The sequence below is a fragment of the Magnolia sinica genome, chromosome 1, assembly GCF_029962835.1.
Source record: "Magnolia sinica isolate HGM2019 chromosome 1, MsV1, whole genome shotgun sequence".
Lineage (NCBI taxonomy): Eukaryota > Viridiplantae > Streptophyta > Magnoliopsida > Magnoliales > Magnoliaceae > Magnolia > Magnolia sinica.
This window is the reverse complement of record NC_080573.1, coordinates 139,960,604-139,970,305: the sequence shown is the minus strand read 5'-3', so window position 1 is coordinate 139,970,305 and position 9,702 is coordinate 139,960,604. Positions and strand designations below refer to the sequence as shown.

Here is a 9,702-nt window from a genome sequence, read left to right as displayed (position 1 = left end):
CTTTTGAAATACTCATTAAGATTCCCACCCACCATTGCTGGATGGTTGGAGACGTGCAGACTGACTCTCGGTGCATGCTCTCTATACAGTCTTTTCCAATCATGTATACAATGGCATAGTTTGGTAGGGGCCATCATGTGGTATATGTGGCATTTGCTAGGTTCACCGATGCATGTGGCATAAAAGTCCTTCAGTCAAAACCGTTTTACACATCCACTGCATTTTTTATGGAAATGACAGCTCCCTTGAAGTGGACCTCAGTTCCAGATATACATTTGGAGGGGAGGATGCCAGAGCCCAAAGAACCAACTATTTGGTTGACTAATCTCCACAGTACATATGGCCACATGATTGCATCATTCGGAATCATCCCTCCAGTGATAACTATCATAGATGGTCTCTGTTTAAAAAATCACACTGATCAAAAAAAAAAAAAAAATCATATCTTGAATTGGAGCCGTTAACCAGATTTTTTATTTTAATTTATTATTATTATTATTATTATTATTATTTTTGTGACTATTTGAAAGCCACCAACTAGATGGCTAGAATCATTGATGTAGGCTTATTTTGAACCATTTTCCATCCGGAGTATGGAAAACTAGATGGATGACTTCAATTGATGGCTCACCCTGATAAACATGTGGAAAACTAGTTGAATGCCCTCATATTTGTGCTGTGAAAAGATCACGTGCTTTCTTCTGTGCTATTTTATAGTAAAAGGGTTTGCTGGGTCTTGTGGAAGGAAGGTGAAATGTAAGGCCAGTTATCTGTGCACTCGGTTCATCAAATCAATGGCGGACGTAATCAGATAGAATTGAGATTATAACCTAATAACATTGAAATAGCCAATTTTCAATTTTCCCAGCAAAATAGCAGAGAGTTTTGCTGTTGAAGCTACAGAAGATGCGTTTTATATGCTTGTGGGTGTATTACTGGAATCAGCAAGCTAACAAAGGATGAGCCTGTGCAATTGCTCAAGAAGCTGGATGATTAACAGGCAGAGCCAAGGCATGACCTTAGTTGCTGATTTTAGGTCAACTGCCCCACAAGGTGCACTGGTTCAGAATATAATTGCCCCCACAATTCAATGGCCTGCTTCCTCTGCATGAAATTGACCCTACTTGCATGGCTAGGTTGATAGAGCCACTGTTATAAAACAATGATTTTATAAAATATATTTTATAATAAAATATAATATAATATATTAAAAAGTTTTTGTAAAAAAGCTTTTGTGGGGTTTTTTAGAATAGTCCCACATGGGAAATGGAAGAAAACTTTTTGTGGTTTAAATAAATATGGAGTACCTTATTATTTGCCCACATAATCCATGGACCATGGGACTTGGGCATGTGAGGCAGTGTGGCTAAGGCACGGTGTTGGTCACGAGCTCAATGAGAGGGTGTGAGCATGTGAGCCAATGTGGCTGTAGAGGCGCTAGTGGCACACTTTGCACTTTGCACGTCTGCTTCATGTCGCAGAGGGTCGACCTTACACGAACTGGAGCGAGACGTGTGCGAGTCGCGGTGCGACTAAGTCGCTAAGGCAGATGGATGGTTGGAAGAGAGACTAGAGGACCGAATGAGGGTCTCTCAGTATATGTAGAGGCTGGAATATAGCTGTTGCAGTAGAGGTATAACTCCTGCAATTCATTGTAGACAATGCAGAAACTGCTGCGTGTGGCTAGCCATTGTCTCATAACAGTCAGCATGCAGCAGCTCAATGGCTCATGCACAATAGTCAAAAAACAACCACGAACGGCTAGTTTTCTCCAACAGCTAGAAAACGGTCAATGGAATTAATTTTCTTGGACCATAACCCCCAACCACCATAGCTTATATAAACAATGTCTGAATGGGTTTCCAAACCATCTCTCAACCCAGTGTAGTAGACCCATACGAACTGAGACAGCCACTCCTCTCATATACTCCAGTAACTCTAGTAAGACAACAAGGTTGAACCATTGCTTGAAAAACAGACCAGCGGTATGGTCTCAAACGATTCAACTGAACCAGTAGCTGAAGAACAAACCAGTGCAGTGGTCTAAATCACAACTTCTCTTCTCTATTCTTCTCTTTTGGGATTTTCCTTTTATTGTAATTCTGCTAGACTGTGTGTAACAGAGTTTCATTAGTGGGCCTTCGTGTTTGCTGAACTCAGACCCACATCAGGCTCGTCATATCATAGAAATGGTTTGTTTATAACCTATCAGCATACTCAATTCACTTGAGTAGGGGCAAATTACGCTTTAAGGATAACGTCCTAGACGTGCTTCAGCCTGTCCTTATTTTAGATCTTGGCCTTTTCGGATTCCATATTTTACAGAAAAAATTTTATTCTGTAATTTTTTCAACAGGCACCGGGGTTGTTTGCTGAAAATGAGAAAAAATACTACAAAAACCCAAGTAGACAGACGATTTCCTGATGCCTTGCACCACCACGTATGACCTTTAAACAGGTTAAGTGTAAGAAACGGTCACAAGAATTCAAAGAAAACTAAATATTGAGTGATTTATTATAAAACCATTTTGATTTTTAAAGGATTTCTAGTCGCTAAAAATAATATTAAATTCCTTACATAAGCATATATCGTGTAAACACACTGCAAATCAGCCCAGCTTGGCACCCATGCGTGGAAACCCCCCTCTGAATTGGGATATTCAACGTGTCTAGTTAGATATGAAAGGAAAGCAACTGTAATTTAAAGGCTGCTTCTCATTCGGGATAATAGAAAATATATGATTTCAGTTTGTCAATTCCTCCCAAGGCCAGTTTGGGAATGATGAAATCATTGGAGAAGGAAATTGATTTCCATAACCATCTGCTTGTCCTATTCGAAAAAAAAAAGTATGGAAATTGATTTCCATTTCCAAGGTTTTTACCCAAAAACATGCATATCAATGTATTTTAAAATGTCAAATGTATATTTTCCAAGGATAAGAAAGACAGCTCTTGCCCGTTGACCTTTGACCTTTTAAAATTTTCAAGGTATGTCCAAACAAATAATGAAATCTGTTCGATTCCACAATTTCAATTTCCAGAAGATTTCTGCAAGGGCTTTCCATGTCTGCATATTAGATTCTCTCCATCTAAAGAGGCCCTTGATTAATTAGATGTTCGAAATTCAATTCCCTATTACAACCAAATATATCCTTTGGTCTGGTCATCAATTCGTAATGACTAATGATAATGATTCTTATAATAAGTGGCCTGCAACCATTAACTTCGAAATCTAAAGGGCATCGCCATTCGGCATTAAGAGCATGAAGAGGCCTTGTGTACACCAAACTTGTGAAATGCAACAGGAACAGCTCTGGCAAATACGTGATCGACCAAGTTCAAAGCAGCAATGAAGTTGTTTGTCGCTCATTCATCATAAAAGCCTTCATGATAGAAGTTGTTTGTCCACTCATTTACTGATTTATTATTATTCTTCTTCTTCTTCTTCTTTCAAGAAGGATTCCAACAATCCTTTTTCCATATCATTATCAAGGAAAATGGAGGAAAAGAAGAAGAAGAAGAAGAAGAAGAGTGTGCCAGAAGGATATAAAGAAAAAATACTTTATTTGAGAATTTTGGAAAGAATGATGTGGATACATACACTCAGATTAATGGGTTTATTTCCTCTAACCTAATGAATCAATAAAAAAAAATTACATGTTCAAACAAAGCAAACAATGAATTAGGGCTGTCAATTGGTAAGGATTTCAAATTCTGGCTGATGCTGACCCCGGGCCTGGCCCCTACAATGAAAATATCTACTTATTTAGCAAGGTATGCACAGGGCTTCAAGAACCAAAACACATCGAGAGACCTTGCTTCTTCTGTTCCAGAAATTGAAATGTTCTGGTTTTCTTCATCTTCCACAGATTCTTTTGCTATCCTTTTATTCTGCTCCACTTCTTGAAGAATTCCTCTCCCCTAATAATCAATAATCCCATTAAACACATATAATAAAAAAGAAAAATCAGCAATGCATAGATTTCTCATGCTAAGGGTGTGGTTGGTTGTTCATTGTATGGGTTAACAACATCGGCAAGGTCTTAAAACATGGAGATGAAGCACAAGCATTGTATCATCTACATATAGATGTATGTATGTATGTATGTAAAATGCACTTTAGTGGTAGTCAGTATGTACACTTACAGCTGTTCTTGACTTAGAAGGCTTGAGAGGGGTGGTTTTCAAAGGTTTCTGTCGATTATAAGGGGAAGGGAAGCGTTGAGGAGAGGGAGGACACCATCTAACTTGTGAGGGGCTTTCATTGCCTTTGCAGCCACCCTTCAAGTCGGTTGCAGATGCAGATGCTTGAATGTTATCAAGGTCTTCAGACCTTCTGCCATTTTTGTGAGAATAAGCAGCATTTGCAAGGTAGAAAAACAAGGAAATGCACTAAATACAGGAAAAAAAAAGTATCATGTTGTCTTGAGGAATTCGATGCACTTATAGCTTTGGAACCAATTAATGGTGTATTGGAATGGTCAGACCATTAACGACCGTGGGAGGCTGCTGCTTGCAGGGCGGGGCATGGGGCCCCACAAGATCAAATGCTACATCTAGCAACACAACATTCAGATCATGATACAGGATGGTGGAGTGAGCCCCAGATTCATACTTAGGTCGCGGGAGGGTGGGACACGGCACCATCCTATCAGTGTCTGGTTATGATAAGTGATTTTGGATTTCACATTCATTAATTAGTCCATATTAGCATTGCTGGGTCATGATTGAACAGTGATCAGATCATGATTGCTGATTTAGTGGGCCCCAGATTAGTACTTAAGGCATGATTGCTGATTTAGTGGGCCCCAGATTAGTACTTAAGGCATGATTGCTGATTTAGTGGGCCCCAGATTAGTACTTAAGGCAGTGGAACACAGCATGAGCCAATTGCCATCAGGTCATGATTAGTGGTTTTGGATAGTAAATGCATTAGTCAGTCGATCAAATCACGATCAACCTATATTTGGACTGATTAATGCATGTGCAATCCAAAGCCACTAATCACTATACAATCAGATCATGATCACTGGTCTAGTGGACTGCATATATACAGTTCGATCGTGATGTGACCATGATCTGATCAAATCACGATCGAACTGTATATGTGGACATATTAATGCATGTGCAATCCAAAACCACTAATCACCATACAATCAGATCATGATCACTGGTGGAGTGGGCCGCAGATTCATGCTTAATGTAGAGAGACAGCATGATCAGATGCATGAATCAGTCCATATAGACAGTTCGATCATGATTTCCAGCATTTTTGTGTCATGTATGGATTGATCGAACATTCACCATCGGATCATGATCTGATAGTGACCATAGAGTGGGACCCACCACCACCTCAGTTACAAACAGTGTCAAATTGCCATGGTCCTTGGGCTTGCCATCTGTTCGAGATCGGTCGATCATCAGATGTGGGGACCCCAACCTAACCTGATTATTTAGCAGGTGATCATCGGATGTGGTGGGCCACACATCAAACAGACGGCCCATATTTGAACTAGATGGCGAAGAGAGCAAGCACACTGAGCAAACTAGAAAAGCTTACTTCTTCCTCCAAGCCTCTGGACTGAAGATCTTTGAATTCAAATTCAAAGCCTTTCCCGCCTTCTCCTTCCTGGTAACAACCTTCTTCTCCTCCAATACTCCTCCGCCTGAAATCTGCCTCTCCTCCTCCATCAAAGGCTCCTTTTCCTTCTCCTTCCCATCCGATCTCACCGAATTCTCCCTCTCTCTTGTGCTCACTGCCAATTTCTTCAGCTCGCTGCAGAATTCCGTTATCTGGTTCAGAATCTCCTTCCCCGCGAAGAGATTCCGTGCCGAGAGCGTGCTTTTGAGCCGCGGCAGCGGTCTCTGCTCCACCTGAGGCGAATCAGCGCTTGATTCGAAAGAGGTAGTCCTCATCTTTGTCACTGCTGGCTTCTTCTCAGCGCTGGATTTGATAGAGGCCTTGAAGGTTTTGATGCTCGGGGCTGGAGAGCGGTTCGGATTCTCGTTCTCACCATCTTCCCGGAATTTCTTCGAAGCTTTCTTTGATCGGGGAATTTCGGGTACTGTCTTATTGGATCTCGGGTCTTGAAGAGAAGCAGATGAGAGGAGGCCTCTTCTTTTCAGGTTGGTGTCCCTGAGAGAACATAGAGATTTTGTTAGCAGAGTTGGGAAACTCGAACCGAACCGAGTCGAACTCGGCTCGTCTGAGTCAGTCTTCCGAGTTGGCGGGCTCTGGAAAACGAGATATGGCTACTCGCGAGTGTAGTAATTGGAATAGTACTTCCTCCACACGTGCCAGTCTGTGGAGAGAGCGTTCCGGCCATTAGTCCGCGCTGGCCCAAAAAGCCAGCCTGTCATCAGGTGCGTGCGAGATCAGAGCCCGTCATCAGGCACTCCACAACCTTGTCTCGAAAATCATGCCGATCTGATCATCTGGTGGTCCGTATGCATACAAAACAAATGAATGGCTAAGATAAATCGACCATCAACGTCACATTGGAGACAAGGCCGTGATGAGTAGGCTGAAGAGTGGGCTTCAATCTTGCACATGTGCGCTCAGGTGACACGTGTGAATGCACTCGGTAACGAACGCTAGTAATTGGTCTTACGAACCGGTGGACCCAACCTTCCTGAGAATCGTGCGGTAGAGAGCCGATGGTCCTATCATGTTATATATGTAAAATCTATTCCGTCTATCAGGTACTGTCCCCGATCTCAGGCCCTGAGGCCAAAAAAAAGGTAGATCCAGAACTATTGTGTCCCTTCATTCAGGTCTATGTGACCTTATCCACAGGTTGGATGGAAGATAAACATTACGGTGGCCCCAATAAGCTTTCAACGGTGGGCATTCAATCACCACCGTTTCCTGTAGCGTGGTCCATGAGATTTGGATCTGATTCATTTTTGGATCATGCCCTAAAATGGGCGTCAAAACGGATGGACGGCGTGGATACAAGGCACATCCATCAAAGCACACGGGTCACCTGGAAATTCTGGTCAGTAGTACCGTCCATCTAGGGTAACATGTAACGGCAGCCATCCTTTTTGAGCATTTTCTTCACTGAATTACAACCGTTAGCGAGTTTTGCTTTATACGATCTCTTTTTTAAGACCAATGAATTGAGGAATAGTTAATCCAATCCATCCATTATCAGCACCACTTTCCATCGACTGTAGGGAAAACCAGATGGACGGTTCCGATTGAAAAACCACTGCCCTGTGCAAACGGATTTACCATCGACTCTACCATATTCCGATTCTACCGGATTTACCAGAGCTTGAGACTTCATTTTCCACAACGGTTCTCATAATACCGCGAGAAATTCAAAATTGCACGAGAAGAATGATGAGATGTAAGGGACTAGAAGCCATACCTGCGATTTCTTTCCCCCAACGGTAAAATTTCCATATCGTTCGCCGATCTCAGATTTTTCACCTGAGAATTTTTAAAATAAAAAAATGTATATTATAGAAATGTAAATGAAAATTAAAAACAAAAACAGAGAAGGGAAGAGAGTTCTGAGATTGGAACCTTGAAATCATCAGCGTTCTTCGGATGCCGACAATCTGAAACAGAAGAGATTGGAAAATAAAAACAAAAGAGAATTTCGTCTGAAACCTCAGAAATTGGGGTAGAATCTCGAATGTTACTTACCAGGCCTGCAAAACCAAGCTTCGTCGTCGACCAGGGAGGAGTAGGCGGATAAATCAATCCATTTGGGAGCGTTGATGTGCTCGTACAACTCGTCTTCGACGAATCTGGACTCTACGCTCTTCCAGTCAATGTCCATGGGCTCCATAATTCCAAAAAAAAAAAAAAAAAAAACGATAGATAATGCAGGGATGAAAATCAGGGCTGGAATTCGGAGAAAACCAGGAAAAGTGTAATCGAGCTTTGAAGAGCTGCGTTTGCTCTTTGAAGAGTAGACGGAGAGAGAGAGAGAGAGAGAGAGAGAGAGAGAGAGGAGAGGGGTCTGATGAGCTTATACGTTGGGTTCGAGGCAGTTTTTTTAATTTGCTTTTTGTGAACGTTGCGAGGGTTTATGAGCTTTTTTGACCGTTGGGATCTCCTTTTTATTTTATTTTTTATTTCTTTTTTTTATAAGCCGGGTCAAGGGACTCGCGAGCGGATTAGGTGTGTGTTAACCGGGAAACACCGGAAGCGGACCCCCGCCTGGACAATAATCCGTACAGGCGGGGGTCTGTGGGGCCCACTGTGATGTATGGGTTTTATCCACGTCATCCATCTAATTTTTTCAAATCATTTTACAATATTAGCTTTAAAATGATGCAGATCCAATGCTCAAGTGGACCACACAAAGGGAAGCAGTAGTGATACTAGCAACCACCGTTGAAACCTTCGTAGGGGCCACCATGATGTTTATTTACCATCCAACCTGTTCAGAAGGTCATATAGACATGGATGAACTGACAAGGCAAATATCAGCTTAATCCAAAACTTCTACAGCTCCCAAGAAAGTTTTAATGGTGTCGTTCAATCTCCACTGTATGTTCCCCTCGATCCTTGTATCTACCTAATTTTTGAGTTCATACCCTAATATCATCTTGAAAAATTGATAGATATGGCATGGATAAAGTCCATACATCATGGTGGACCCTACGGATCCCTGACTGGACGGGTTATCGACCAGCGGGGCTAGGACGAAATCTGCCTTCGGAAACACGTACCACCGATAAAAACTTACTGGGGCCCACCGTAATGTTTATTTGCAATCCAACCTGTTGATAGGATCACACAGACCTGGGTGAAGGGAAAACAAAAATATCAGCTTGATCCCAAACTTTTCTGGCCCACAATAACTTTTTAATGGTCAATCACCTCTGTTACTTATGGTGTGGTCCACCTAGAATTAGAAATGCTTCATTTTCCGGCCCAAGATGACCGTGTGGCCCACCTAGATTTAGACCTGCCTTAAATGAGCTGGAAAAACGGATGGACGGCGTGGATATACAGCACATACATCGGGTGCGGTTTGGGTGGATCCCAAACTGTGGAGCCCACGGTGATGTATGTGATTTACATCCCACCATCCATCCATTTTAACAGCTCATTTTCGGGCATGATCCCAAGATCGAAGGAGATCCAAATCTTAGGTTGAACCATATCACAGTAAACGGCCGTAATTGAATCCCCACCATTAAAAACTTCATGGGACCACCGGAATTTTTATTTGACATCTAACATGTTGATAAGGTCAGACCTGGATGAAGAGACCACACGAATATCAACTTGAATTGAATCCCCACCATTAAAAACTTCACGGGACCACCGGAATTTTTATTTCAGCTTGATCCAAAACTTTTTTGGTCCACCAGGAGTTTTTAATGGTCGATTACCACTGTTTTCTTTGTATGGTCCACCTGAGATTTGTATCTGCTTCACTTCTCTGATCATGCCCTAAAGTGAGTTTTCAAAACAGATGGACGTGGATATAAGGGAAACGGATTGGTTACTCCCCTGACAGCAGCCAATGGCTGGTGGTCGGTGCTCTGTGGGCCCCGCCATGATGTGCGTTTCATCCATGCCTTCCATCTATTTTTATAGATCATTTTACACTGTGAAACTAAAAATGAGGTATATCCCAATCTCAAGTGGGCCACATCACAGGAAACAATGTTAAATGAGCTTCGACCATTAAAAACATTTTGGGGGCCATAAAAGTTTTGGATCAAGCTGAT

General features: G+C 42.0%; 1 protein-coding gene across 1 annotated transcript; it reads right to left on the bottom strand.

Annotated features, from left to right (window-relative positions):
- Positions 1-3,534: 3,534 nt before the first annotated feature.
- LOC131221169 (uncharacterized) lies at positions 3,535-8,451 on the bottom strand. The gene is made up of 6 exons (XM_058216340.1): positions 7,658-8,451; positions 7,535-7,569; positions 7,377-7,438; positions 5,561-6,136; positions 4,147-4,336; positions 3,535-3,921 (listed from the first exon to the last, which is right to left on the bottom strand). Exons 1-6 carry the CDS (start codon positions 7,800-7,802, stop codon positions 3,763-3,765), a joined length of 1,167 nt encoding a protein of 388 aa, XP_058072323.1. The 5' UTR covers positions 7,803-8,451; the 3' UTR covers positions 3,535-3,762.
- Between the last annotated feature and the right edge of the window lie 1,251 nt (positions 8,452-9,702).

What these genes read in the sequence shown, in the direction of transcription:
- LOC131221169 (XM_058216340.1), bottom strand. Translation starts at nt 7,802, where the DNA reads ATGGAGCCCATGGACATTGACTGGAAGAGCGTAGAGTCCAGATTCGTC. An exon ending in AGCTTGGTTTTGCAGGCCTG is followed by an intron (nt 7,570 to 7,657) that starts GTAAGTAACATT and finishes CTTCTGTTTCAG; the next exon opens with ATTGTCGGCATCCGAAGAAC. An exon ending in TTGGGGGAAAGAAATCGCAG is followed by an intron (nt 6,137 to 7,376) that starts GTATGGCTTCTA and finishes ATGTTCTCTCAG; the next exon opens with GGACACCAACCTGAAAAGAA.